The sequence below is a fragment of the Stegastes partitus genome, unplaced genomic scaffold, assembly GCF_000690725.1.
Source record: "Stegastes partitus isolate 25-593 unplaced genomic scaffold, Stegastes_partitus-1.0.2 Scaffold2014, whole genome shotgun sequence".
Lineage (NCBI taxonomy): Eukaryota > Metazoa > Chordata > Actinopteri > Pomacentridae > Stegastes > Stegastes partitus.
In genome coordinates this window covers 71,382-98,707 of record NW_007579745.1, presented here as the reverse complement: position 1 = coordinate 98,707, position 27,326 = coordinate 71,382, and the positions used below count along the sequence as shown (strand labels likewise).

At 39.0% G+C, this 27,326-nt stretch overlaps 1 protein-coding gene across 1 annotated transcript; it reads left to right on the top strand.

Moving 5' to 3' along the window:
- Window positions 1-383: 383 nt before the first annotated feature.
- LOC103373572 (dynein heavy chain 6, axonemal-like) lies at window positions 384-26,888 on the top strand (the record flags this gene model as incomplete). The annotated part of the gene is given in 33 exon segments (XM_008303477.1): window positions 384-551; window positions 689-754; window positions 756-925; window positions 4,035-4,179; window positions 4,469-4,585; window positions 4,876-4,996; window positions 5,960-6,156; window positions 6,588-6,791; window positions 7,692-7,817; window positions 7,987-8,021; window positions 8,023-8,140; window positions 8,917-8,984; window positions 9,136-9,316; window positions 9,550-9,729; window positions 9,895-10,009; window positions 10,012-10,118; window positions 12,476-12,611; window positions 12,820-12,986; window positions 13,242-13,337; window positions 13,339-13,464; window positions 13,700-13,829; window positions 15,097-15,185; window positions 18,822-18,962; window positions 19,098-19,236; window positions 21,370-21,489; window positions 21,676-21,797; window positions 22,146-22,272; window positions 22,434-22,564; window positions 22,775-22,960; window positions 23,742-23,814; window positions 24,270-24,421; window positions 25,987-26,203; window positions 26,633-26,888. Coding segments are annotated over 33 exon segments (4,374 nt in total), but the record flags the coding sequence as incomplete, so codon positions are not given.
- Between the last annotated feature and the right edge of the window lie 438 nt (window positions 26,889-27,326).

Genomic DNA, 27,326 nt, shown 5'->3' with positions numbered 1-27,326 from the left:
TAATCCCGCTCAAACAAAATGGAGACTGCAGGCAGAAAAATCTGGAAGAAACTTGACGTCATGACGTCAGACGTACGATACTAAAGGACTAGTGAATCTAAATTTGATAAGTTCACACAAAGTAGAATTGTACTTTGAAGTGACAACGTATAATTTCCATGTGACAGAAAGCAGAAAAGTGGATTGCCATAGCAAAACTAGAAAGGTGAATGATATTAACTCAAAAAACGACTTCAGTTCAACTACAGCCCAAATACTCTTTTTAGAGTGTAGTAATAATTGTCCGCTTTTTAGTGGCTGTGACTTCATTGCATTTGTATTGCCATATTTTGCAGATAATGTAAAACATAATGTGCATATTTCATGTATGTTTTCCTGTATAGGCCAGGGACCGTGTAAAGAATGGTCTTACTAAACTGCTGGAGACCATTGTGCTTGTGGACAAAATGAAAGCGGATATGTCTGCTCTGGAGCCAGTTCGAAAACAAAAATCTATTGATGTTGATGCTGTCATGGAGAAACTGACTGTAGATCAGGAGAAGGCTGACAAGGTCTGGCTGGGCTTACCATGTGTTATCATAGAACATAGAAAAAATGTCTATTTTCTCCTATATGGTGTTTGAAAAACACGATACCCTTTTGTCATTGCCGTGTTGTTTGTGTGTACATAATTCTATTCTTGCTACAGGTGCGTAAAGTAGTGCAAGAAGATGAAGCTTTTGCAAAGTGCGTGGCCTATGTAACTCAGGCGTCAGGCAGATGATGCCCAGAGGGACCTGGATGAGGCTATGCCAGCCCTCGAAAGTGCCAATCAGGCCCTTCATTCTCTGGACAAGGGTGACATTTCTGAAATCAAGCTGTTCACCAAACCCCCAGACCTAGTCATGATCGTCATGGAGGCTGTCTGCATCCTGCTCAACTGCAAGTCAGTATGCTTCCCTGTCCTTCTAAAAAACAAGACCTATGTTTATCAAGTCGCATAAAGCTACACTTGTCTCGGGATTTGAAAATCTAATGTTTCAAACTTTTGAAAGTCACAAATTGTTGCATCCTCCTATTCTATTACAGAGTAAAATACGTCAAATTGGATAGATGCTATTTAGTAGAACATTTTTATAATAAAGTCAGAAGAGCATGGAGGGCAGACCAGACATTAAGGGCTTAGTGAGGAAGGAGCTAATCTTTAGACAGTGTGTGTGTGTTTCATTTGAACGAAGAAATTTTTACTGCATACACCCAAACCAGTTTGGCTCAGAATAAACATATCACTGTAAGCACTATCATCATCTTAGCTGTTTTCATTAAAAACAATTGTTGACAATGATTACTGATCCATTTGAAGTACTTATTGACATGCTTTCATTTATGGTCACAATAACTACATTCTACTCTGGTTTCTCCACCATTTCCGTTGTACTGTTTTACTGTTCTAATCCCACCATTTTTGTAGTCAGCATTCAGAGGGATTACCCTACCACCTCTGCACTCACCTCTCTGTCAACTCTTAAATTACATTAGTCATCAATCTCCTGGACTGCTGCTCTAAATCCAGTCCTTCCTAATATCCTATCTGCTTTAAGCTTTTACCATCCAATCTTCTGCCCATAGGACACTGGCACACTGTAGAATTTTCACTGACTGCTAGAACTATAGAAGGTTGAATAAATATGAAAGGCCCACGTATGTATACCGATACAAGGCAAAAACTGAGTATCTTGTAGTAACAGCACATATAAACTTCTGGTATTTATTAGACAGTAAGTTAACATTTTGGTTTTTGTCAATTTTGACAAGGACCAAAACATTATGCCCAGATAGGGATCAGAGTTTAACCTAAATGGCAAGTCTTATTGGGTGCTTCTGGTCAGCAGTGGTGAGCATTGACTAAGGAAAGACAAACCAGTCACAGGGTGTTGGGTGCCACAAAAAACAAGGAAACTGGTCCCAACAGAGGGCTACAGATGAGCTGCTGTAGCACAATTTATAAAAGATTTTAATGATGATTACGTGAGGACTGTGTCACAAAACACAATGATTTGTACTGTGCTGCATATAGGGCTGCACTAACCTCGACTGGTTCGAGTGTCCTGACCAATCCCCGTCCACCATCAAAAGTGGCTGTAATAGGCATGCATGCATTACAACCTGACCTCAGAGCAATGGACAGAGGTTGCTTGGTACAATGAGTCCCATTTTCTCTTCCATCTTATTGATAACTAATTACTTATGCACCATCAGGGAAGTTTTGTAGAAAGAAGACAAGCTGGTGGATGAAGTATGATGTTCTAGGCTGGGTCCTGCTGTGAAACTTTAGGTCTTCCAGGTGTGGCGAAGTGCACTATGGAGGATTTGAAGTAGCGCCGAACAACGCCACCTGGGGAATTGCACCCCAGGAAATACTAATTGTAGTGTCTTATGTTTGAAAAGTGGATAACAAGGCACACAGATTCAATACTGGAAGGCAGAGATGTGTTTTCAAACGTGAGTCAAACATTTTTATTGATAATACCAAACAGATTAAACAAGGTGGACTGGAACTGCTGCAAAGAAAGAAAGGTTAAATAGATTAAAAAGAAACAACAAAATGAGTGAAAAATATTACTTTATTTTAATATACAAACAAACATATCCCAATAGGAATTTTAAAAGAACGGAACACTATCAATAAAAAGCCAATTTAAAATCCAGCCCCAAAATAACTACCAAAACAAACGACTGAGCAGAAGTCACTTGTGGAGAGGCAGACTACAAAGAGGAGTGTCCAGGGGTGCTACCTATGCTCATCTGGGTGCAACACAACAAGTCTCACAGCAAAATGGTGCAATCTATGTCGTGGCCCTGTGCAGTTACTCACATGCAAAAAGAAAGTGAAGGGACCTCACCACGGGTGCCTAGTCTCTCCACCAAGTGGCACGCTGCTCTGAAAAGAAAAGAACTAAACACAAAAGAATAAGAAACAAAAGCAACCTAGCCCAGCTGGCTAAACCAAAGCAAAGAAAACTAAAATAGCAGGCAAAACAGCAGTGGTTAAAATGCAGGAGAACTACCTCTTGTGGGCCATTAACAAAGTCACTGGTCTAGCAGAGGGTCAAAATTGCTCTGTAGGCAACCAAAACTGGGCACCAAACACTACCAGCCACAGCAGGGACCAAGTTCAGGAAGCAGAGAGAGAACAAAGGGAAGCACCTGACTTAAGTATCTTGCTCTGATTAGGTGATTGGCCAGCAGGTGAGGCAGGCCAGGGCTGCACTCACCTGCAGTATTCCCCACCACACAGGCATTCATCTGAACGTCTTTTGTCACATGCCAGCTACCTATGCATTGTTGCAAACCAGAAAGCCCCTTGATATATTACTGGTACACCCTGATGTCAGTGACTAATTTCAGCGCATTGGGACACTGCACACACTGTTCAGGAGTGGTTTGAGGAACATTAGAAAGAGTTTTTGGTGTTGTTCTGGCGTCCAAATTTCACTGATCTCATGCTGATCAAGAACCTGTGGGATGTGCTTTAACCATGAATCCACCTTGCAGCTTACAGGAGCACAGCCCACCTTCAGAAATCTTGTATATTTGTCTCTGTTTTGGTAGCATGGGAAGACCCAACAGGTCCCCAGTAGGTGGTCATAATATTTTGGCCCTGTTGTGTATTGATAGATTATACTAGAACTATACTACATGACATCTAACCACTATATAGTACATATGTCAAGGTGGAACCCCTACATTCTGTTTGTAATACAATGATTTACTACTACCTATATATTTTGTATTACCATGTACTTTGGTTATCTGTATGTGATGTTTTTGTTTACATGACAGCTACAGGTAAGTAAGTGATATAGCATGAAATGTTCATGTGTAACAACCTGCCAGCCTTCTAATTTAAAACCAGTTCACATAATAATTTTAACTGATTTATTTTGTAACATCATACATTTCACCACACATGCACATATTTTATCATAATTATTACCCTTTTTTTCGGCCCCATTTTCTCCTGAATTTTCACTAATATTCCTCTCTCCTTACAGACCAGATTGGCCCAGTGCCAAGCAATTACTGAGAGATTCCAATTTCCTCAGGCGTCTCACAGACTATGACAAGGACAATATCAAGCCTCAGATCCTGCTGAAACTGCAAAAATATGTCAGCAATCCTGACTTGATACCTGAGAAGGTCTGTTTGGATTTCACGTCAAACACTGATATTTTTTGGACAGATTAAGGCAAAAGATTGTGGTGAAATTGGAGTTTGTCTGTTTTAAAAGTGTCAGAGTTAGAATGGAAACAGAAAAATAACTGCTTTGGTTCTGATCATGGCATTATAATTATACATATGCCGCATGTATGTATGCTTTGCAGATTTTGTGATTGTATTATCTGACAAGAGAATGACTGAATGTGATGCAATGTGTTTCGGTGTATCGTTAGTTCGGAGTAACGCCTTGTTGTGTTCTTGCTGTTAGGTGGAGAAGGTATCCAAGGCCTGTAGGTCAATGTGCATGTGGGTCAGAGCTATGGATCTTTAATCCAGAGCCCTGAAAGAAGTTGGCCCCAAGAATGAAAAACTGGCAAAGGCACAGGTCAGAAACACAGCGTACAGTATTAGGTTTTAACCTGCATATATACACAAATTACACATGCTTTACATTGCTTATTGAACTCTTGCATTGGCTGTTTACTGCTGCGTGTTTCTCTGTTAAGTTGAATACAATCAAAGCATCAGTCCACTTTACATCAGTCCATCCTGTGTATTGTAAGCCTTATTTGGAAAGGCCTGTATTATTACACTTAATGACAATCAGTATTGCTTAAATTGTACTTAAATAATAGTCGTCTGCTTCCCTTTCTGCCTCTGTCTTAACCTATGCAGGAGGAACTGGATGTGATGATGGCAACCCTGAGGGAGAAGCAGGAAAAGCTTCAGGAAGTGAATAACCAGATCAAGGTCCTGCAGCAATTTGACAGCAGCGAGGAGGAGAAAGAAGATTTGGGTGAGGACTTTGCACTTCTTTGTCTTTCCATGTTACTCCACCTTAAACTACCCATTTGATGTATTTTTATAGAAATGTATTAATGCTCTGCAAAAATAAGTAAATTACACCATAACTGTTCTCTTAAATGTCTAAAAGCTTGCGTTTTTTTTTGTTTTTTTTTCCAGTGAATGAAAAAAAAAGACAAAATCTATGGGGGCATTATTGTAGCTAAACTATTTGTCCATGCGTATGGAGAGTTGTCTGTCTGTATCTCAATCTGTTCGTCTGAAGTAAGATTTGTCAATGTGTAGAAGAAGTTGTCAATGTGAACCGGAATCTACAAAAGTCATCTCACAATTTGTCTGTCTGTAATCAGGTTTTCAAATGTGTAAAAAATCTGCTCATCTGTATTAAAATTCTGACATGGAATAAGAGTCGTCTGAATAAGGCTTTCTGTGTCCTGAGCTCAGGCTCACAGGATCATTTCTCGTGACTGCTATCGCTCTGCTGCCCTGTACCTCAGTAATTAAATCTTGATTTTCAGATACTCTTCAGTTTCATATTCTCTCACGGTAGAAGTGTAGCAAAAGTCATGTGTGACAGGACAGCCAATGGTGAAGCCGCTCGACTCGAATACATAGACTTTTCAACTACGAATACCTCTGTACGCATTGACTACTCTTTGTACGCATTGACAACTCTTATTCCATGTCTGAATCTTAATACAGATGAGCAGATTTTTTACACATTTGAAAACTTGATTACAGACAGACAAATTGTGACATGACTTTTGTAATTGCGGTTCGCATTGACAACTTCTTTTACACATTGACAAATCTCACTTCGGACGAACGGACTGAGATACAGACAGACAACTCTCCATACACATGGACAAATATTTTAGCTGCAATGATGCCCCTATAAAAATCTGCCCACCTTTACGTTTTAATTATGTTGTCTCACTCTTTTTCTTTCTCAAAGTTAACACAATGCCTCTGACACAGACTCGGTTGATCAGGGCAGGAAAGCTAGCTTCTGCTCCAGGTGACGAGTAAGCATGCTGGAAAGAAAGCGTAGCCCTGTTTGAGCAAGAGATCATCAACGTTGTAGGGAACGTCTTCATTGCAGCTGCTTGTGTGGCCTATTATGGAGCATTTACTTCCCACTATAGACAGTTGGCAGGTACATTGTAGTGGTTTAAAGTGATATAAATTAGGGCTACTGTGGCATACAGTATGATGATACGCTCAGTGTGAGTGTACTGGAGTTTTTCATCTCAATTGCAACGTACAGAGACTTGGCTCAATTTTCTTATTATTGTACTCGTACTTCTGTGAGGTGCACTTCCCAGTGGAGTAATGGCACTAAAACTGAATTTGCTTGTACACTATTAAAACACTGAAGTTAAAGCGCTACAAGCCAATTATAATAGAGACTTGATTAAAAGGGAAAATGAAAGAAATTGTACAGTACACATGCATGTGCTGTATATTTTCAAACAAAACAAGAAACAACTAAATGCATGTATTTGTCTGTGTAGGTGTGTGTGTGTGTGTGTGTGTGTGTGTGTGTGTGTATGCGTGTATGTGTGTGTGTTTCCTTTTCCCAGCTAATTGACCAGTGGATTTTACAGTGCCAGGAATTGAACATCCCCATCAGTTCAAGCTTTAGCCTGATCAACATTCTGGGTGATCCGTATGTCATCCGCCAGTGGAACACAGAAGGGCTGCCTTGTGACACTGTCTCTACGGAGAATGGGATACTGGTGACTGAAGGCCACCGCTGGCCTCTTATGATTGACCCACAGGATCAGGTGAACTTAAAACTAGGCAACTGATTAGTTGTTTTGTTTGTTTGTTTATTTTGTGAGTGACCAAATGATGAGTTTATTATTCCAGGACTTTCATTTCCCATTCATCCATTTAATCCCAATTTTCACACATCATGTCATGCTAGGGACATATAAATGTATACATAATAACTTACAAAACCCAAATACGCAATATTTTGTTCTACACGTTTCTTGTTTCTTGTTGGTATTCCTTCTGATTTGAAACACTGGTTACATGGCTGCAGTATCAGCATAAAGAACAAAAAAATCTCTCACAGATTAGGACTAACCGTCACACACAGTCAGACACAATGTCAAAGATAGGACAGTAGTATGCACACACACTGTCCAGCTTCCTCACATAGAAAGAAGACACCGATATCAGACAGAAAGATGGGTTAGACACAGATTCTTTTTTTTTTAATATATTTTTTTGGGCTTTTGCCTTTATTCAGAGCAGTAGAGAGAGACAGGAAAGGGGAGAGAAGAATGGGGAGAGACCGGCAGCAAAGGGTCATGAGCGGGATTCGAACTCACAACCGCTGCGTTGGGGACTGTAGCCCCTGTTCATGGGTCACCCGCTCAACCAGGTGAGCTATAGGGGTGCCCCTAGACACAGATTCTGACAACACTTTTAGGAAGGTTTCCATGTCTGGGAATGTCTAACAAAATCATGGTTCACAGTTGGCGATATACTGTATTGTACACTCCCACAACACTGAAGTCACATGCATTATTGTTATTCCTTTCACACTGCTCTACTGTACCATTGGTTACGTTCCCTTATTTACAAGCACTAACACACATTCTTGTCATATATAAAATATGTAAATAGGTCATCTTTTTATCACATTAGATAAAGGTTATCTGTTTTACCCTCAGGCCAACCGGTGGAGCCGCTCCAAAGAGGCCAAGCATGGTCTAAAGGTGATTAAGCTGACAGACCCAAGCTTCCTGTGTACACTGGAGAATGCCATACGCATGGGCATGCCTGTACTGTTAGAGGAGGTAGGAACACATTTCCTATGTCATGTTAAAATAAACTTCATCATAAAGGAGGTGATTTATGAATAAATATAATTCTGTAAGCTGAACTGTTAGACCTTTACTGGACAATGTTTTTATTACTCTGAGTGTGGTGGGTGTGGGTTTATATATACTTGCACTGTGTGTATAGTTGAAGGAGACCCTTGATCCAGCGTTGGAGCCTGTCCCCCTTTGTAGCTGGTGGACGAACATTGATCCGGCTTGGAGACTCAGATATTGACTATGACAAAAACTTCAGGTTCTATATGACCACCAAGATGGCCAACCCACACTACCTGCCAGAGGTAAGGACAGCGTACGCCCCTTTCAAATCAGCATATTCAATCAAACTATGGCTCAGACGTTCTGTGTTTATCAGCTTTAGCAGCTCCTGGTATAATTCAACTACCACTGCTATTAGGTTAAATGGGCATCAGAAGGTGTGCATCACAGACTGCAAATCAAGTCACTATGGACTCCTGGATTTAACTAATACTAACTGACCTTTGCCTCAATGGTTTTTGTCAAGAAATCCCAAACAGCTTCTAACTATGGCAGCCAGATATTTATAGGCTTGGCAAACAGCATGTCTTTGTGGAATAAAAACAATGGCACTGAAAGAACTTTTATGAACCCATCTGCCATGGTAAAAACATGCCTACAGGTATAATAAAAACTACTGGCATCAAGACAAGTTTGCAGAGATTATCAAGAGATGAAGTCACTTGCCAGCTAGCCCAGTGTTTTTGCTCAACACCTTGCACATGTGAGCTTTTACTCTGCCATGTTACTTCAGACAAGCAGTGCACAGAGGCAACAACAGACAGCACAAAACCATTTGACAGTTTGAAATGCCTGGTTGTGAGACATAAAATGTCAACAGCTCTGATGAGTCACAGTGGCATGGCAGTTAAAGTCTTTCAAATTAATAAATGTTTGGTGCACATGCACAATTGTAGCCATGTAAGTTATTAGTCATGGCTGCCACTAATGGAAATGTCTTCTCCAACTTGGATGTTCCTTTTCAGCTTCAGTGAAAATTCAGTTAGGTGTGGTTCCGTATTCTGTTTCTGATTTCCAGGTGTGCATCAAAGTTACAATCATCAGTTTCACTGTGGTTAAGTCTGGCTTAGAGGACCAACTGCTCAGGTACATTCACACACTAAACAGATATGCAGCTCCCTTAAACATATCTAGATACATGCACCTTTATTAAGACTATTTACACTTTACACTTATTTCTTTCTCCTTTCTCCCAACTGAATCACCTCGACATACTAATCTCTCGACAACCCTGCAGTGATGTGGTGCGTCTTGAGAGTCCAAATCTTGAGGAACAGAGGAACGAGCTGATTGTGCGCATCAATGCTGACCGTAACCAGCTCAAAGATATTGAAGACCATATCCTTAAGCTTCTCTTCACTTTTAAAGGAAATATGCTTGACAATGAAGCGCTAGTTCAGACTCTCCAGGAGTCAAAGGTAGGGGTCAGGCAGCAATCATATGGATGATGTTTTGCGGTACTATTAAGTTCAAATTATCTGTCATTGTCCAGAGTGATCATTTTCATCATTGTCCTAAACTTACCTTATTGATGCACTAATGTGTTTTGTTGTTTTCCTTTCCCCTTCTCCCAAATCTCCTCTGTGCTTATTTTGCTGCGATTCTTCCTGTTCACTTTTCCCTGTTTTGCTCTGTAACCACCACTCTCTAGGTGACATCAGAGGCTATAAAGCATCGTTTGGAGGAGGCAGAAGCCACAGAGCTCATGATCAACTCTGCAAGGGAGCAATACTGGCCTGTGGCCACCCGAGGCTCTGTCTTATACTTTGTCATCGCAAGTCTCCCTGAGATCGATCCTATGTACCAGTTCTCCCTCAAGTACTTTAAACAGGTAGGAGACAGGAACAAAACTTTATTTTCCAATCCACAGACAAAATATTGATCTAGAATCTTTCAGGAATATCTTTTCAAAATGCTTCATGTGTAAATGTGTACTATGAGGTGATTTTTTTTTTTTCTTTTCTTTTCTCTCTTTTTTCTTTTTTTCCACATTCAGCTCTTGAATTCAACCATTGAGACATCAGAGCGGAGCAGTGTGTTAGAAGAGCATCTTCAGATCCTGCTTGACCAGATCTTGCTCAACTCCTATATCAATGTGTCACGTGACCTCTTCAGCTTATCTACAGCTTTATGTTGTGTATCGAGATCATGAGGCAGCGTGGTGAGATCTCTGATGGGGAGTGGCAGCACTTCCTAAGAGGAGCGTTCTTCTTGGAAAAGGTGAGATGGCAAAGCAAGTCAAAATAGAAAGTTTTATAAAATACTAGTGTCAGATGAAACTCTCATAAGGGAAAATTCAAATATCTGGTTGTGGAGTTTTAGGAAAATATGTTCAGTGGTGTTCATGGATAAAGAAATTTGCAATCATAAAGTCTAACCAGTTAGGCACTAACAGGTGTTTAGCACTTTAAACATTTGTTTGAGTGTAAAGTCAACTGCTATAATGTAACTAGTTAGTTTTACACTGAAGTCAACACTTTGTTTTGTTGCACCATCTCTGCTCATGCTATAACCTAACAAAGTTGACTATAATCAGAACTCTGTTGCAAAGAAGTACTTTCACCTGATCATTCAGGTAATCTGAAAGAAAAAGAGACAAACAAATAGCAGCAGAGTGGTAAGTAAAGTAGGAAACAAAATTTCGTGACCTAGCTAACCTAAGCTACAACATGCGTATTTCCTTATTACCATATTAATAACGCAACAATCATTATTGCTTTAGTTGCATTTCAGTGTTTTCCACTGGACAGTGAGGATGGCTCTATGACACCTAAATATGGTCATATGTAATAAAAACATGCAAAACTGCCTGAAAGACTTCTGCTGGTTCTCCCAACAATCTTTCAAAAATAACTGCACAATACTGAATTTGCATGTCAGTGGACACCATTCTCGTAAATGAGGACTGAATGTGATCTAAGTGAAAATGTTGAAGAGTTGCTCTGTTTTTTTTTTTGTTGCTTTTTGTTGTTGTTGTTGTTGTTTTCCTCCAAATGTTACTGTCCTCCTTAAGTCTGCTAAGACAAGATTCAAAATTAAACTTCTATTTTAATAGTACGTAGCTAATTTGTACTTTAAAATACATTTTTCAAAAGTCGTTGCGTAACTTCTCCACTAAAATGAAGCAAAGCTACTTCAGAACACACACAGAGTCGGTGCAACAGGCAGCAGAGTTATTGAGAAAAAGGATAGCTGAACACCTAAACCACATCACTTCAGCTATTTTGAGTTTGAGTATGCCAAAACTGTCAACTGTCAGTACAGGGATTTGACCACTGAAGCCAGAACTAATTGTAAAGGATGAGGTTTAATTGCCTTCAGGAGTAGAGCGATAACAAGCAATATTTAACTGTGTCATGAGTTCTAAATAAAAACAGCAACCAAGAAAAAATATATATATATTTTGGCTTCCAGGTGGTCTTGTAATTAGAAGAAAATATATGAATTTGTTACAGTTTGTTGGTCGGATCCTCTTTACTGCAAATAAACAAGGTGCTGTTATTTTCCCCTTCGAAAACCCCCACAGGTTGGCCTGTTTACAACATTTTCATTCTCTCCCCCTCTCATGTCAGGATTGAGTCGATGGGAAGAAAAAAGTCCTTGTCTTTCTCTTTTGGCCGACTTATGGCTGCAGAATGCCTGAGACTGATGGAAACATGGACAATAAGACTAGACAAAAGAACTTACAGTATGATAAATTCTTTCTGTGGATAGGTTGACAAAAAATATTTCTGTGAACGAGCGATAAGAAATATCTCTGTTTTTCAGCTGCCCATTCAGCCTGCATGCCGAATGCTGCATGCTAATAGACCTTGGGCAATTAATGAAAAAGTCTCAGGACTTCAGGTCACACATGGGCTAGTCCAGACACCTCTGGAGTCATTAAATTACACTAAGTTGACCTCAGAGTAGCCCAACTTGCTTACATTACAGTGTTGTCTTTAAATAATCGCCCTCCCTCTGTCTTTTTTCTCTTTCTCTATATGCATTTCTCTACGATTCTTATCATCTCTCCTCAACTCCTGTGGGATGGAGGGCTTGTGCAAGTGGAGCACCATTGGTTTGGACAATGAAAAAGGGGGAAGGTGGCATAGACCAATGAGCAAAAGAACCATTAAGCTCTGGTTTTATTCACAGATTCAAATGGTTTTGTGACCACAATACTGATAAGCCAGTGCCACCCAGGGTTATATGTCTTGTGTTTTCACCCACTATTTGATTCCAATTTATATGGCATTAGTTAGGCTGAAGGTGCTGCCTTTTAGCTGTCGTGATCCTCATGCTAATTTTGTCCTTCCTTTCTTCTCCTTTGCGTCTATGTTTCTGCCTCTTACCTTGCAGCTTCTATACATCCATCATCTACACTTCATGCCAAATTTGTGTGCTTTTCAAATTCGTCGCTGCATCTCTTACGTCTACTGCTTGAAATGTTTTGAATCATCCTCCCGTCATATTTTTATTGACATCCTTTAATCCTTCTTTACTGCCTCTCTACTCAAGGTCTGTCCTCCATCTTTTTCCCATTTGCCTTGTTTTACTGTTGTGACCATCTCCTTTTCTATTTCCCCATCTCCCAGGACTATGCAAAGCGGCCAGATGTGCCATGGCTAAGTGATTTTTATTGGCAGACATGTTGTGAGCTGGAGGACAGACTGCCCTGCTTCAAGGACATCTCCAAAGAAATCGCCAGAACTCATATCCATATCGAGCTAGGTAACCCATCCCCATTGTTATCCTGGTTGGCCAAACAAGAATCAGCATATTTATGCATTATGTATCTGCTAAATATTAAAACTGGAGTGTTTGAGCTAGATACAAATCATCACGTCACTCTTCGGCTAAAGTCTTGTAATTAGTCTATTCTTATGACTACTTAGTGTATTTTAATTGCGTAGCATTAAATGAGTCACTTCTCCTTTAGGACGTTTTCAAGCATCTATTAATCCAGAGACCTGGGAAGGCGATGTGTCAGAATTTCCGCCTCTGGGAAAGTCCAAAGAGGAGAAACAGGAAATAAGAGGCTACTGGAATGAGAGGTTGGGGGTCTTTCAGAAGCTGGTTCTTATCAAGAGCTTCGTGGAGGAGAAGGTGAGCCTAGATGAAGTCTGTTGAAAGATTGTTTGTTTTTAGACCTACAGGATTACAGAGAGACTTTCAAGTGAGTGTAATTATTGCCTATCTTACATGATTCACTCAGCAAAGATTTGACTAAGTACACTATGTTAAAACTGTGCTAGCCTGCAGCCCTCCCTGCAGTCTTCACCACAGCCCCACCAAGGTGGAGTCACATTTTCCTGTCTGCCCGAATATTCTGTGACTTACTTTCTTCTTTTTCCTCTCCAGGTGGTTTTTGCAGCAACAGAGTTTGTGATTGTCACCCTGGGAAAGCAGTTTGTAGAAAACCCCCCAGTTCACCTGGCTAATCTCTACAATGACATGCCCCCCCTCCACCCCACTGATCTTCATCCTCAGCACAGGATCTGATCTTATGGGTGCCTTCCAGCGCTTTGCAAATGAGAGAGGGTGTCCTGACAGGTAAAAACAAACAAACAAAACAAGTGGAGAGGTATGCTGAAGTGAAATCTAAAATGAATTGCAAAGGAGTTTGTCTTTCCAGTACTAGGAGCCAAAACGGTAAAGCTTACTTACAGTCCCTCTAGTTTTGCCTTGCAATAACTTGCCTTCTTGTTTTGTGATGATTTGTACTGATCATATTAAACAATCTGGTATGATAATTTAAGTAAAGGTGTGTGCAGTTTATCACAATGGTATTTCGACCATCTCATTAGGACAGGGGCCAGGGGCCTATAGCAGAGAAGATGATCCATGCAGCATTAAAGAGTGGCAACTGGGTATTTCTGCAGAATTGCCATCTGGCTGTGTCCTGGATGTTAGCCATGAAGGAGCTCCTCAAGTCCTTCACTGAGCCTGGTACTACTACGAACATGAACATAGAAACATTTGTTGTGTGTCTATATGAGAGTCATTTCAGCTTCTTGTTCTGTCACACCTCTGACAGAACAGATGTGCTTCTATTCAGTCAGTCAGTCTCTCTACACAGGCAGTTTAATTGCTCACATTTTAGTTGCACTTTACGCAATTCAAGGTGTATTTTAATGCTTCAAGTTCACTTTCCCCCATTTTACGTGCATAACCACTGAGAAATTGTGTCGGATTCTGAGCTCAGCCACAGAGTAGTAGTGATCTACACTGACTGCTGTGCATGATGGTATCCTGCATAGACACTGAAGCTGCTGCTACTCTTGTAACACACTAGAATCTACAAATGAAAGGCTTTGAGGTACATGGTGAGGAAAGTAAAAAGTGATTAAATAAGGAGTCAACTATTACAGTAATTGACAAGCTCATTTTCAACATTTTTATTATTATTTTTTTTACCAGTTTCATTAAAATCTAGGCATGTTGTGACACAGTAATTGCAATGAATAGACATTAATACTTAACATTTGTTTCAACCGGTCATATTTCCTAATACGTGTGGCTATTGTGGCTCAAGAGGTCATGCTAACGTTGCACTTGTCATTTCTGTTGTACACATTCTTTGAATGAAAAATTCATGCTTGTATTTTTCAAAGCAAGCTGTGCAAACTTTTCTCAATAAAGATGTTTTTTTTTTTATTTGAAAATTATTATAATTAGCAAAATAAGCACCACTCCAAATTGTGACATTGTAGTGACTCTGCATGGCATGCATTTGAATCTAGTGCTTGTAGATGAGGACTCCATTAGAAAAAGGTTTTGACCTCCAGTTTAGCTCCATGCTTGACAGGTGGATAAGTAAATCTTTCTAACTCTTTTATTACATCCCAGATAGGTGGCATGTATAAATCTGTGAGAGTGAAAAGTTGTGGAGAGGATATTTTCCTTGAAAGTCACTTGTAGTTTTGCTTACACACTATCTAGTAACGTTTCTGTGACTTTTCCTGCACAATTCCAATGTATGAGCCAGCTCGCTGCAGCAAAAAACACTGAGAAAATACATCAGCAAATCCATTGCAATGTGCACTCAGGATAGCTGATCTCCCAGGGAGTTTTATCATTACCTTCATGGTTTTTCATCACATTGTATCAGTACAAAAATACTTTGCTACATCTTTTTTTTTTTTCAGAAACCTCCATTAAGTATGTTTTCTTTTGTTTATTTCTGTGAGTAATGTTCCTTTATGTTTCTGTGCAGATACATCAATCCATGAGGAATTCCATTTGTTTCTCAGTTCTGTGCCTACCAAAGTATTTCCTGTTACAGTGCTCCAGAGCTCTGTCAAGGTAGTCATACACATAAACACAATATGCCACTGTTACCTCATTTTAGTCCAGTTCATTTCATCTGATTGTCTGTCACAGATTGCTCTGCAGAGTTAATGTTCCCAGGATGAAAAATGCCTTTTGCATTCACTTCTAGAGTGAAAACGTGCAGCGTGGAACAAATCTGCATTCTTTACAGTGAGCAGTACAGTCTGCCTTTGCACGTAGCCCTTCATCATACTTTTTCATGAAGAGGATTCATACCCAGATGTCTGTAAAGCACTTTAAAAAAAATAAAATAAAAAATATTCATAGCAACTTTGTATACTTCAGTGAGAAAACTACATTTGATATAGTATATAATGCATGTGCACAAAACTGTGTACATAATTTATTTCAATAGTGTTTTGTGTTGTTGAACTATTAGGTTAAAGACACCTTGTTCAATGGTGTCCAACACTGTTCCTATATGAATTTTACCTGTTAAAAAACAGTTGCACTGTGTGTGTGTGTATACATACTATATACATACATGTACATAGCACATTTCACTATGCATTGTACTGTGTATAATTGTGTATGTGACGAACAAAAGTTTGTTATCTTACATAATTTTAATCATTCAGCTTAGAAACATAAGTTTCCTTGCTGCCTTCAAAATGTGAGTGAACTACACTTATGTTGATTATTTACTGTAGCTGAGTTAAATTAACTGGAGTTGAAATAAACAAGTTTAATAACTTAACATATTGTGTTTAATTAATGTTGAGAGCTTTCAGGGGCAGCTGTTAAAACCATTTTTATTGTATTTTAAGTTTATCGGTGTAGGGACTGATTTTAAAACTAACCTATGTCATGGTTTATCACTAGACGTCCCAAAGCCCAGCCATTTGGCTTTCCTACCCTCCATGCCCAAAGAGCAGCCAAGTGGCTGGATTAGTTTTGAGCTAACATCTTAATTCAGGTGTGAACGACACCATTGTTCTGTAAATGAGATAGCCAGGCTGTGCACAGCCAGTAGAGGTGTCACGTACGGAGTACTTTTACTCAGCCACTACTTAAGTAAAGATACCTAAAAATTCTATTTATCTTTCTGGTGAATTTTTACTGTTACTCACTACTTTGAAACACAACTATATGTACTTTCTACTTTTTACATTTTAAAAAGGGGAAACTTACTTTTTAGATCACACACATGTTTTTGTTTTCATTTTTTTCCTTAATTTGTTTACCCTGATCTGCTCTAAAGTTAGGTATAAATCAAAACTGCCTTTGCTTTAGTGTTTTTTTGTCCCCATGAATCAGAGCTCAAACCTTTGTATGCTCAAACAGCTGATAACGTAACTATCCAATTATCTCATTCAGTGATGCAGCTGCATTGAAATGCTACTATTTCTGTTTTATAAAATTTGTTTAAAAAACCATAGCTGCCCCAAAGACAATATGTAACTGAATTACATTTTTAGGTCAAATGACATCATTGACTGTTTTCACTTTTTTACTTTTTTACTCGGGTACATTCATGATGAAGTACTTTTGTACTTTTACTTTTACCAGAGTAGTTTTATTGCAGTATCAGTACTTTTACTAAGTACTGAAATCAAGTACTTTTGCCATCTCTGACAGCCAGTTGAGTAGGCTACGGGTAATGATATTTACACTTTGTGACACTTTGTGATTAGGTAACAGCATAGTGATCTGACTTACATTTTCCATCGATCTATGTATCAATCCTTTTTTAATTTGTTTTCTTATTTTCGTTGTTATCACTAGGATTTACTGTGTTTGTCATCTACAAAAGGTAAAAATGGGTAGATGAAGGCAAACTTTATTTAGGCAACTTGCACACTGGTGATCCAACACTCTTGCATTCAGACTTTCAGAGGGTCAAACTTTGTATTGGAGGAAAAAACAAACTCTGAATTTTTGTCATGTCATACCATATGTCTTCTAAGTCAGGTCATTAGGTTACCAGCTATGTGTATGTGCACACTTGTGATATGTGAATCAGTTATGAAAGCGGATATATTGATTAAAGAAAACAAAAAGCAGCCAACTTGTGACAGAGTCCTATATGTGATGGCTGAAACAGAACAGTGGATCTTGAGTGCTCAGGCTCTTGTCAGTCATACCCCTCCCCCAAAGGAGTAAGCTTGACGAGCCCTAGTCTGGCAGGTAACGGCTGCATTTACTAATGAAAGGGGGCCATCGAGATGTTAATTTCAATCCATGCAGCCTTTTGGCTGTCCTCTGGGCATGGTAGCAGGGTAGTAAAACTCTGGGTTTTCTAGTGTTAAAATGTTTTAATTATTGTGTAAGGAAACAACCATAACCTAACTAAACATGTGTTGCAGTCAAACAGCAATCTTCTCATGTGTCTGTTTGACCAAAAAAAAAAAGTCTCTGGGGAGTTTTAACTTCCTCAAAATGCATCCAGGGAAGTCTATTTATATGCTAACTTTATTTCTTGTAAACTTAATTTAATGATTTGAGTGCACTTTCAGCTGTTCATTCATTCAACGTCACATTTTCAGTCAGAATGGCCTGAGTTCTATGAATATATGTTTTGAAGATTTGAAGTGGTCCAAAGATAAAAATAATAAAACCACTTTAAGTTATGCTTAATAGAAATGAGGAAAACTCATATTTACATCAAGTAAATTAGTAAAAATGTGTTGATTTGACTAAATGCCTTCATGCTGTTATACAGTGGGCCTTTATGTCCATCACTTGACTGTCTGGTATAAGCCAAAATAAGGTCAACCTTACTCTTACTCTAAGTGCTACAACTTTCTTCCATGTGGTTTTGGTAAAACTTATTCAGAGCAGCTTCACAAACAAACTTTGACAGGAAACGCAGATATTCTTTACAATTACCATAGCTATCTACTGTAAGCACCTTATGTTTGGGAAAATGCATTGTTTGTCCAGCCTTAGGTATGTTAAGTCTCCAGTCACAACAGTTCCACCCGGGTATAATCCATCTCAAAGTTTCTTGCAAATATAAATACAAATACTTGCAACAATAACTCATGCTTCCCCTTTGGGCAACGTGCTGTGGTTATTCACCCGTTTGATACATTTTTCATCCTATATAAATGCAATTAGACAATCTCCCTAATTTAGAATTTTTTTTATTTTTTTATTTTTTTAATGTTGCTTCCGAACATATGTTTCTTATGTAATCATATATTGCTTATAAAATGTATTTTAACTGCTTAGAGATCTCAACAGCCCTCTGCATATTTAGCAGCCTTTACGTGATAAATCATGCCTTTACATCATGTCAGATAAATTAAAATAATGTAATTACAGGGCTCATTAGTCCTCAAATACAATTGATATACAGTGTGATTTGACTTATGTATGTAGATGTTGAGGCTCAGTTTGTGTCTGCCATATGGGCTTCATGTGACACATTAGTCTGATAAGTGGGGATTTCAGTGTTCACTGGTTTCCATGAGGAAGAAAGGCATAAGTCGTATGTTTTTTAAAAAAAACAAAACTAAAACAAAACTATGCTTATAGACTGCCTGCACAACAATAAGGAACAGCCTGGTTCCAGAAAGTTCTCAGGATTTTTTTTTAGCAGTTTGAGCCGACTGGTCACCTCAGAAGTATCCATTAAGCAATAGGTCTATGTGCTGTCATTGTCAGGTGACTAATGAGCCTCCTAAAGGCCTGCGAGCCAACATGCGACGAGCCTTCACAGAGATTACTGGTAACTTCTTCGAAGACCACGTTCTGGGACGCGGCTGGAGGAAGATGGGAATATCCTTTTTCCATGCAATCATCCAGGTGACATACACACATACCTGGCTATTACTGCTTTGTGTGTCTGGATGTGAATGCTGTTGTGTACGTTTGTGTTGTTGTCTGATGCCTTTCAGTCGATGTGTGTTCTTATATGCGTTGCACCTTCATGTATCTCAGGAGCGGAAGAAGTTTGGTCCACTGGGCTGGAACATACCCTATGAGTTTAATGACAGTGACAGAGAGTGTGCTCTGCTTTATCTAAATCTCTACTGCAAAGATGGCACAATTCCTTGGGATGCTCTCATTTATATTACTGGTAAGAAAAACTATGCTCACAATAGGTGTTTGTATTTGCTTGCAGGTTGGACAAATTGTAGAAGTTTTTATGTAAAGCCCAAGCTGATATGTTTGGAGTTGTGTATAGTGTGCTGGTCTGATTTGAATTACCATATCTAAGATACATCTCATTTTGGCTTTGATATTACAATATTTATTCCAAAATTACCATGGTTACATATCCTGTAATTATTTTTGAAAATATAATTGCAGAGTGTGAAGAGTTGTGTGAAATGTCCGATCATTCTGGTTTAAACTATATGCAGGAAATGGTCTCTTTATATCACCATGTTTGCTGCCATGTTTGTTGTGCTGTCAGCGCATGGCACAGACACTACACTGTTTTGTCAACAGCACAAACATTTTCAGCTTCATGTAAAATGGGGAATGCAAAATGTTTGTTGATTTCACAAAGCAGGCCAGTTCTGTAACACGGTTTCACTCTGTTGTGCAGCTGTGATCCCGTGTTTGTTCAGTTCTCACTCAGTGAACTTTCACTGCTCTCTTCCTCTTGACTGTGTTTATAGAAATAAAATGAAAAGAACAGATGTTCCCATGCGCCATAAACCTCTTTTTCAAGCTCATCAGCACAGTCTTGCATTCTTATTTTTAAGTGAGAAAGCACATTATTTGCTAGTTTAGAAATGACGCATTTTACCTGTTATTTTTGTTAGAACTGTAGCAAGGTTTTGCTTTTTGCAAATAAGTTTATTTATATAGTATTATCATTTTGCTTGATGATGCATTTTCAAACATTAAACGTTTTTATATACTTTTAACTTTGTCTTATAGTTTGGCCACAGATACAGACACAAATTAAATTTCATTTGTATTCAATTATGTCAGTTTAATATTGTTAGTCTTAGACTTCCGTAACAGACGTCTTCAAAGGTATTACATTGAGGACGAAGGCATCCTTTCATTAAGGACGCTCATCATATCTCTAAAGTTAATTTGTTTCCCTAATCTGGTTTTCAATTACACCTCCAAATGATTATGTGGTGTGTTCAGTCTCAGCGGAGCGCATCACATCAAATTGATGTCTCTCATTGTTATCACGCGACTGTGTTATTAGTTTAATCTTTAATTCTAACAGTCCTTGGGAGCCTGAGCTACAAATTCTTTGAGGGAAAGAATTTCGGCTCAAACCAACCATGATATTGCCTCTCCTCATTTAGAAGGAGCAGTTCCTCTTTTCTAGTGTAAATAAATAGTCTGCCAGCTTTACCATACCTACAGCTTACTAAAGGCTTTCAGTAGAGATTTTTCTGATTATTCATTTTCTTTCTTACTGTCTTACATAAATATATGTATCTTTGGACGCTTGATTGCTAAATATAAGTTAAAATTACTGTTCCTGGTTATTTTTTTATTTATTTTTTTTTGTTTGTTTGTTTGTTTGTTTTTGGGAATAAAAGCATGTCTCTCTCTTTAGAATTCCATTTCATTTTCCTTGCACCTCCTCGGTTTTTATCTCATGTCACTGTTTCCACATTAGGAACAGAATTCAATTCAATTTTATTTGTATAGCGCATATTTACAACAACAAGTCATCTCATAGCGCTTCACAAATGAATGAATCCTTCAGTCACTTTATCTACATTACAATTAAAATTTGTGAAAACATTTTAACATGTTTTAAAAAGGATTCATAATTGCCTTCTTCAGTCAGATTTTGGATGATGATTTCCTTAGCCTTGGGCTTGATGTTTGTTGGCATAAGAGATCATGAGGATAAGTGACAAGATGCAGCATGAACTGCTGAGAATAATGTAGGAGAAGGAGGAGGGCAGCAATTCACTCTGCGGTCTCCTGCTGCATTTGCTGTCCTGTAATTCTCACTTACAGCAATAGATGTTTGTTAACGCTTTTTAGTTCCTTGTTTGCTTCCTTTTGACCTTCTTTACGTGGCAGTTACTCAAATTTCCTCAATTCTCAATATCTTACTAAAGATGGGTAATTTTTCATGCTGATTCTGAGTGGGATTTTGAATATTTTTAGAATAGCATTCCTGGCTCAAAGTCAGTCTGAGACTACAGCAGGGATGGTCATTTAAACAACCACCTCCTCAAAGCTACAGTGATGCACCTTATGGGGTCTTTGTGCTTCACAGGTGGGATCACATATGGAGGCAGAGTGACGGATGCCTGGGACCAGCGCTGCCTCAGGACAATCCTCAAAGCCTTCTTTTCTCCTGAAACGCTGCATACTGGCTACACCTACTCATCCCCAGGTATTGTTTTTTCTCCTCTCTTTTTCTTCATGTACAAGGCATCGACAAAATAACAAGAACACATCATGGGAAAATTTAATTCACTACAGCAGGTGAAAGCGTGTTTGTAGAAGTCTATTTGTCAAAGTGCCTGCTTACATTCTGTATACTTCCAATGGATTAATGATTTTCTCCTCTGCGTGTAAGGTATTTACTATGCCCCAGAGACAGATGAACTGGAGCAGTATAAGAAGTACATTGAGAGTCTTCCAATTATAGATGATCCTGAAGTCTTTGGCATGCATGAGAATGCCAACCTGGCTTTCCAGGCAAGGAACAATACTGAAACAATAGCAGCAGTATCTTACAGAAAAGCCATACAGATCTGTGAAAACTCACCTCCCTGTCATCTCCATAAATATATATGATTGTGCATGTAAACTTTTCATGAGTATATGTTGTAAATCATTTTATGTCTGTGTGTTTTGTAGTGAGGAATGTGTTGAATATTTCACATTAAAACACTTACAAGAAACTCTTTGATGGCCTATTTGTGATTTAATATGAAGCAGCTCATACAGTTTGAGGATTGTTATAAAAGCATTTTTTTTTCTTATGGAGCCTTAGAGAGCAACTGTAAAATGTTAGTATGTGCGTTTATGTGTTTGCCTCTGCAGTGGCAAGAAACCATAACTCTAATCAACACCATCCTGGATGTTAATCCTCGTTCTTCAGCGCAACATGGAGCCAAAAGTAATGATGACATAGTCTGTGAGCTTGCTGAATCTATACTAGCTAAGCTACCTGATACAAACACACTTGCAAACTGACACACACATACATTATCGTTAAGAATGTGTATCATCGTGAACTATGTATCATTCTTTTTTTTCCATGCCTATCTTCCCGTCTTTCAGCCTTTATATCCGTTGGTCTCCCGGCTTGTGTTCTTGCCCATCGGTGTGCAGAGCGACTGGACATGGATGAGGCAGTGGAAACATTGTTTGTTCGAGACAAGAATGGCTGCCTGAGCTCCCTCACAACTGTTTTGGGCCAGGAAGTGGACCGATTTAACAACCTCCTGAGAGTTGTCAGGGTGACACAGACAATTTTATAACTATTTCAATAGTCATGTTGCGCGTAAACAGCTTGAGTCATAGTTTATTTTCTTGAACTTATAGAGCCATATAAAAGAAAATTAAAAATAACATTGTAAATACTATCAGATACAACTGGCAGTGTTATAGGTCTTTTATATCCTTCCCACCACCACATTGTGATGTGTGATTCTCTTTGTGTTTCGCAGATGTCTCTTATCACCCTGCAGAAGGCAATAGCAGGTCTGGTTGTGGTGTCAGAGGAAATGGACCGAATCTATACCAGCTTCCTAAACAATCAGGTTCCCACCCACTGGGAAAACTCTACCTACCCTTCCCTCAAACCCCTGGCTTCATGGGTCAGAGATCTGAACCTCAGAACAGCCTTCATCCAGGTTAGGAAGAGATCACAGATATTTACACAGAAACACATATTTGTGATCATTTAGACCCCGTGAATTATGCACTGTCTATCCCAGAACTGTAATAATAGTTCATGTCTCAATAAAGCCAGAAGAAAGGTTGTGAATTAGATGTGAGCAGAAGCATCGATATAAATATACTATGATTCACTGATATGACAGGGGAACTCTGACTCTGCACACTGTTTTGATTGCGTATGTGTGTGTGCATGCACATACTTTTATATGTCTGATTTTTGTGTTATCTCATTAAGTAGAAAAACAGTAATAACACATGCCCATTCTGTGTTCTTCCCAGAGGCATAAACCATCTCCCTCTGCCTCCCTCTGCTCCTCTCTCTTCCTCCCTCCCTGTCTCTCCATACACCCTCTTTAAGCATTTGGTTCATTTCCTCTGACTTAAGCTGTTCTTCCGTAAGACTGGTCCAAACATGTGTATTGTACAACCCCTAAAATTTGCTCTCACTCACACAAATGCACAAAAGAGACAAACAGGGGGAGAGTCGCATTAGTTCATAAAGTGATGGGTAGCCGCTGAGTCAGACTGCGTGCGTTCACTACCTCAGAAGAGAGAATCCACCGAACTGCTCCAGTACAAATTGAGTCACTGAGTCACTTTCAAGTCCCGTAAGTATGAGGATGCCTGTAATGCACCGTAGCAGACTGAAGACAACACATTAAAAGTTATTTCTAGATACACACATTTTAATTACATCTCTCCTTTTTCTTTCCCTCTCTTTCCCTATCTTGCAAGACTTGGATCACACGTGGTCAGCCCAAATCTTTTTGGATCTCAGGATTCTTCTCCCCTCAAGGCTTTCTTACCGGTAAAGCACTGCAGTACCAAAATATCTTCCATGTTTTTTAATGTACCCTAACAGGTACACAAATTTTTGCCAGAAGCTGCTGGAATATATTCTAGAATTAGAGTGGTCACTTTGTCCATGCTTTCAAGTATACATACTAATAAAAATAATGGAATGAGTTTTTTTGGTAGTTAGCTCTAAATCTGGTGATGTGATAATTTTCCTGTCCTAGACAAATTCTATGACAAGAATAAAACTAGCAAAATTGCTGTTGTGACGTGTGCCTGATAGGTATGGGTTATTCTTTGTGTGATAGCATTCAAGTGGCATGTTTCTTCATTACTTCAGATTCTGCTTTCTTACAATGCATCAAAACTGTATTAATCTGCAGCTAAAAGTACTCCTCAATAAACCATCTACTTTTCTACTAAACGTTTGTTTTTTATTTAAGTTGTCATCTACCTGCTGACCTGTAGGAGTGTTGCAGAATCATGCCCGGCATTACAATTTGCCCATTGATGAGCTCAACTTCCGCTTCAACATGGTGAGAGCATACAGGGATGAGGTAGCAGTCTGTGAGGCTCTACGCACTCTTCCCATCAGTGACAAGCTGGACATGGATGATGAGGTAAAGGGAAAAGGGGAGTGTTTTCAGTAAAAGATGTTCTGAAATTGTGATGTCTTCCCTTCAGGTTGTATCAGTGTCAGCATAATATTTTAAGCACGATTGTTGCGGCTAATAGCAGCATAAATAATTCAAAACAACAGGTCGGCAGCATTAAGCAAATGCGAAAAGTGAGTTATGCCTATAATATTGTGTACAGTAGCTTCTTCCACTTTTAACTGCAGACCCACAGCTTGTCTTAACTTAGTCCAACTCCTAAAGTTCATCAAATCAGTTCCCTGTGCAAAATTCCTGTTGTTAACGTCCTTCTGTTCAGCATTTCATTTAAATACGTTTTTTCCCTTTTTGTGTTAAATACAGAGGAATTAAAGTTGAGTACAGACAAGGATAGTTAAAGTACATTCAAGCCTAATGGGGAAATGTCATTCTTTGCCTGCATTCAGTCGTATCCGTGTGACCACTGAACTTAAGATTACATCACAAATGTCTTATCTCTTGTGATTCAGTCAGCACAAAGCCAAGGCAGACATGGCTTAGACAGTTAATCCGTATTTATTTCTGAGTCAGATGTATTCTTACATTGAAATACACATTTTGTAGAAACTGTGTAGTAGAAAAAACATGACAGTTTCTCTATCTGATTTTAGGAGCTGACAGTAAATTCTCTGATGTCACATCAATTGGTGAGCTGAGCAATTCAATTCAATTCAGTTTTATTTGTATAGCGCAGTATACAACATATATCATTATATTGCGCTTAACATAGTAAACAGAGAACCCAACAATCCAAAGTGGCCTTTGGACTCTCTCTGAGCAAGCAGTTGGTAATGGTGTGAAGGAACCATATCCCCCCAAGGGAGGGGAAAGAAAAAAACCTCTGGCAGAACCAGGCTCAGGGAAGGCGGCCATCTGCCTCGACCGGTTGGGTGAGAGTGGGGATGAGGGGGTGGGGAAAGGGGAGAACAGGATAGCAGCAACAACATATTACATACTCGTTTGTGGTTAACATTGCTGTGACAACAGTGTAGAGGACAGAGAAACAAGCCACAATAAAACCACATTCATCAGGGAACCAGACTGCTGTGAATGAAATACTGTGAGAAGAAACTTTATGTTTCTTTACTTTAATTGCATTTATTTGTTTGTTGATGAAACTGTCATGTTCCTCTAAAGTGCTTCACAAATATCGGACATCAAACCCAGTCAAACAGTATGGTAATTCACTAATTTGAATAACCTCACAAATCATGAAATCATCTTACCAACTCTTCTGCAACTAATAAAACTGATACCCATAAATAGCTGTGTACACATCCTACAAAGGCAAAACCTTTTCATGTATTAATACATCTTCCATAAGGTGCAGTGACATGGCAGCACAGTGACGATGTGAAAGTTATTTAATTGTCATTTCTGCAAAGAATGAGAAAGGGAAAATAATGGATTTGAAAGTTAAGCTTTACTGCTGTGTTTTAAAATCATTTCAGCAGAAAGGAGTTTCAAACTGTGATTCCTTCAATAAGACTTTATGACTCATCACTCGTCCATCTCATTTGTGGAAACAACAGTTACCAGAGCCAGAGGACGGCGTGCTTGTGCACGGGATGTACATGGATGCAAGTCGCTGGGACGATGTCAACATGATGATTGATGATGCACTTCCTGGAGTGATGAACGCCGTGCTGCCAGTCGTGCACTTCGAGCCACAGGAGAATTATGTCCCAGAGCCTGACCTCTACCACGCTCCTCTGTACAAGACCAGAGCCGGGACTCTGTCCACCACTGGTATGTTGTAGATCCATACAAGGACCCTCGCTCTCATAGTGGTGTAGATTCATCCAGTCTCACGGCAATTCGTGAAATAGATAAAAAGTGTCCCAGACACGAAAGATAATTCCGATTAAAATGTATTGGTTTAAAATTCGTGCTGGGGAACACGAAAAAGTTGGGCAAATTGTGTCCCAGGACAATAAACAATAGATTAAATTTTGCGACTATTTCACGAATTGCTTTGAGACTGGGTTGGTAGATTATACTGGGTTGGTAGATTATACTTTATCTTTTTGCGTTTAAAACCTTGACAACTTTTATACTAAATGAACAGACAGGCTCATATTTGGACAGTTATTGTTGGGTCATCTTACCACTAAACAATGTTAAAAACAGTTTGATTCAGACTTTTTTGTCTCACTCTTCATTTCTGTCTCCCACCAGGTCACTCAACTAACTTCGTTGTGACAGTAATGATTCACACCAAGAGCCCCAGCAACTATTGGATATCAAAAGCCTCTACACTCTTGTGCCAGCTGGACGATTAAGTTTTTAATAGACATATAACACTATGCACAACATTTAAACAAACTTTGCATCGTCAGTGAACTTATTCAGAACTATTTTCACAAATACAATTTGTTCATGAAGTGCACTTACTTCGTGTAATGTGTAATAAACATTTCTTTGTTAACCCTAACTAATCTATCCGTTTCCTTCTTGTGCTCATGTGTATTTAAGTAGATTAATATCATCTATGTGCAGCAGCAGTCTTATCCTCCAGACACTTGATGAGAGCAGTGCAGTCCATCCACATCTTTGAAGATGAGACATTCAGTCTATGTGATGTAAACACCTTATTCTACGCTGCCATACTTGGAAGCTCCATTCAAGCTGTGCAGTAAGTCAGTGGATGAATGTGCTTACTGAGCTTTACAGTACATGTGTAGCCTCGGGGAGAGAACAGACAAAGGAATGGACATCAGTAAAGGGTACAGTAGATGAATGAATAGTGAAGGCTAGACATTCACATAGATGTTAATGGTACACAAGGGGGGGGAGAAAACATATATATGAAAATGTAACATAGCTAAGAGGAATGTTTTGAGACAGAAGAAGGAGTGATGATCATCAAATG